The sequence below is a fragment of the Wyeomyia smithii genome, chromosome 1 (genome assembly GCF_029784165.1).
Source record: "Wyeomyia smithii strain HCP4-BCI-WySm-NY-G18 chromosome 1, ASM2978416v1, whole genome shotgun sequence".
NCBI classification, from domain to species: Eukaryota; Metazoa; Arthropoda; class Insecta; order Diptera; family Culicidae; genus Wyeomyia; species Wyeomyia smithii.
Genome location: NC_073694.1, coordinates 33051797 through 33054932, shown reverse-complemented (window position 1 = coordinate 33054932; position 3136 = coordinate 33051797). Strand labels below are relative to the sequence as shown.

Sequence of the window (3136 nt, the reverse complement as noted above, 5' to 3'; positions counted from 1 at the left end):
CACGCAAAGATATCCACAAAGCCACCTGTAGAATACCGGACCACCGAACAACAAATCAAATTGACCACGCTCTCATTGTTGGCCGAGTTTTCTCAAACATTACAAACATACGCGCACTCCGGGGTGCGCATATCAACTTACACCACCACCTGAGGAGGAACGATTCTGAGGAGGAAGAAGCGCCAGCAGGCGGACAGAGATCGTGAAGAGCTAGAGCAACTGTTTCGGGATAACGATACGCGCAAGTTTTTTGAGAAGGTGAACCAATCCCGTAAAAGCAGCACACCAAGTCCAGATATGTGTAGGGACGTGGAGAGAAACCTGATCACAAGCGAGCGCGAGGTGGTTGACAGGTGGCACCAGTTCTTCGCTGAGCACCTCAATAGCGGAGAAACGGAAGGAGGCGGAAGGGAAGTTATCCTTGGAGTGCCTACAAACGACAGTAGTGTCCCAGTTCCCGGTATCCTGGAGATCAAACGGGAAATTGGGTCACTCAAGAGCAACAGAGCCGCCGGAATGGACAGGCTACCGGCAGAGCTCTATAAACATGGAAAAGAGGCACTAGCAGTGGCACTCCATTGGGTAATCTCTAGGATTTGGGAGGAAGAAAGACTACCGGAGGAATGGATGGAAGTTGTATGCCCCGTCTATAAGAAAGGCGATCGGCTACAATGCAGCAACTACCGCGGTATGACGCTTATCAACGCTGCCTTCAAAGTTCTCTCCCAGATTCTACTCCGTCGTCTATCTCCTTTAGCGAAAGAATTCGTAGGGTAGTACCGAGCGCAGTACTACAGATCAAATTTTCACTCTCCGGCAGACCCTTCAGATATGCCGGGAGTACAACGTGCCCACACATCATGTTTTCGTGGACTTCAAGGCAGCGTATGATACAGTCGATCGAGACCAGCTATGGCATATAATGCATGACTACGGTTTTCCGGATAAACTGACACGACTTATCAAAGCTACCTTAGACCAAGTGATTTGTTACATGTGCGTGTCGGGGTCACTCTCAAATCCCTCGAAGCGCGCAGAGGGTTGAGACAAGGAGATGGATTATCTTGCACGTTTTTCATCATGGGTCTTGAGGGCGTAATCCGACGAGCGGGCATCGAAACGAGAGGCACGATTTTCAGCAACGGCAGCAGACGACTTGGACATTACTACGACAAACTCAGCGACGGCGGAGGCAATCTACACCAGACTAAACGTGGAAGCCAGAAGAGTTGGACTAGAAAGAAATGCATCGAAAACCAAGCATACGAAAGGAAGAGGATCGAGGGAAACCAACATTCGCCTCCCACGGACGGTAATCATGGACGGCGACGACCTCGAAGTGGTAGAAGAGTTCGTATACTTGGGATCACTGGTAATCGCCGACAATAGCACAAGTAAGAAGGTCCAACGACGTATTTAAGCAGGGAATCGAGCAGGCTACAAAGGGCCAGGCAATGTCGTACTACAGTGCGGTAAAGTCGGTTCTCTTCTAGGACCCCACTGGCACCAAGAATAGAGGGGCCCAACGTGATAGATGGCTTGATCAGGTTGAAGCGGATCTGCGAGTATCGAGGCGTCTAGAAAATTGGCGACGGCTCAGGACCAACTAGAATGAAGGAAAATTATTGATACGGCACGAGCCACCACGGCGCTAGGCTGCTAAAGTAACAAGTAAGTAAGTATGTCAAACGTAATACAATCTTCGTAAAACATTTATTTGTATTGTACCGTGTCAAATAAATGTTGTGTGAACAAAAAAAAAACATAATACAATAGTTTAAAAGAACTAAACTAAACTGACACTGAAGGATTGATAAAATTGAAAAGGCTCACAATTTAAATGATGATTTAAGACAATTTGAAACAACATTTTATTCATTGGAGTCCACAGCTATCAAACGAGAATTAGAGGAAATTATTTTGTGATAGGTAAATCAGGCAGAAATGAACCGCATTTAACATCACGCTGAGAGCAGAAATTAGACCACTGAAAATCGGAGGAGACCAGAAATGGCTTCCAGCCGAAGTGTGCTTCAAACTTTAAATAATAGGTAATCGTTGTAATATATTCATCCGTCATCCGCCTTCCATCCCTGCTGAACGATAATCAAATTCAGCAGCTGAAATGCAACGACAAAACACCCCACCGGCTGCCACTTATCCGGAAAGCATAAAATTTGTTCAAGAGTTTATTTACACAATCATCAATTAACACCGTAACAGACGCGACAGATTTCGCTGTGCGACACTTTGCGCTAGGAGAAGCTCCGACGGTTATTATTTACCGAGTGCCCAGCTCCCTTCAGTCCCATCCCATTGCCCTTCGTCCACCTTCCGCCGCATAACGGACGGTCCATTGAAACAATAGAAATGCCCACCCGCCGCACTGGATTCGAACACTTATTATTCATTCCAAACCAGCCCCGTTGACTTTTATTCCTAGAATTTGGCATAATTTTCGAATCACATTATTCATCATTATTATTCATCGGCACGCACCGTGTTTCCTCACTTCCGCCACCCCCAGTGCCACTCGTTCGCCCGGTCCGGGATCGAATTTTAAAATCCCGACACGAGTACCTCCTACTTTGGTTGCTGCAAGTGATCCACTTATCAGTATCATTATCACCCCGTCAGAGCCGGGACCGGCAAACGCGAAACGCGACATTGCGAACGCGAAGTAACAGCGTCCTCGCTACGGGATGGCCACCGTCACAGCAGCGTCAGATTGTGCGCAACACGGCGGCTAGGTGGCAGCAGCAGCGAGTGGGTGGGTGAAGCTGCATCATTATTTGGCTATCAACGGCAGTCCTTTTCCTGGTAAGTGGAAGTAAGGTGGGAAAGCGGGGGTATTCGTGCAACCCAGGTTAACCGCGTTGTGCCTTACTCGAGTGTCGTCATATCACGGGTTTCTATTCGTCCGGATGGAACAATTGCAGGAACCGGGAGAGGATCCCTGGTTATCGTGGACTCACATCACGTCGATAGGCGTTGGCGTGAGTTGAGAAGCTGATAACCGCCCGATAGTGGAGGGTAACATGCGTGAATTGCATATGAGAGATTGCCGCCAATTGCCTGCATGTGAGAGGTTCCATGCCGGATTGCCGATCTGTTGCCCGTAATAATTTGTGCGGTT

At 48.1% G+C, this 3136-nt stretch overlaps 1 protein-coding gene across 1 annotated transcript; it reads left to right on the top strand.

Annotated features, from left to right (window-relative positions):
- Positions 1-297: 297 nt before the first annotated feature.
- Positions 298-777, top strand: LOC129716683 (uncharacterized). Its single transcript, XM_055666518.1, has one exon. It carries the CDS (start codon positions 298-300, stop codon positions 775-777), a length of 480 nt encoding a protein of 159 aa, XP_055522493.1.
- Positions 778-3136: the final 2359 nt, after the last annotated feature.

Excerpts from the sequence above, each read along its gene's own strand:
- LOC129716683 (XM_055666518.1), top strand. The coding sequence starts at position 298 with ATGTGTAGGGACGTGGAGAGAAACCTGATCACAAGCGAGCGCGAGGTG.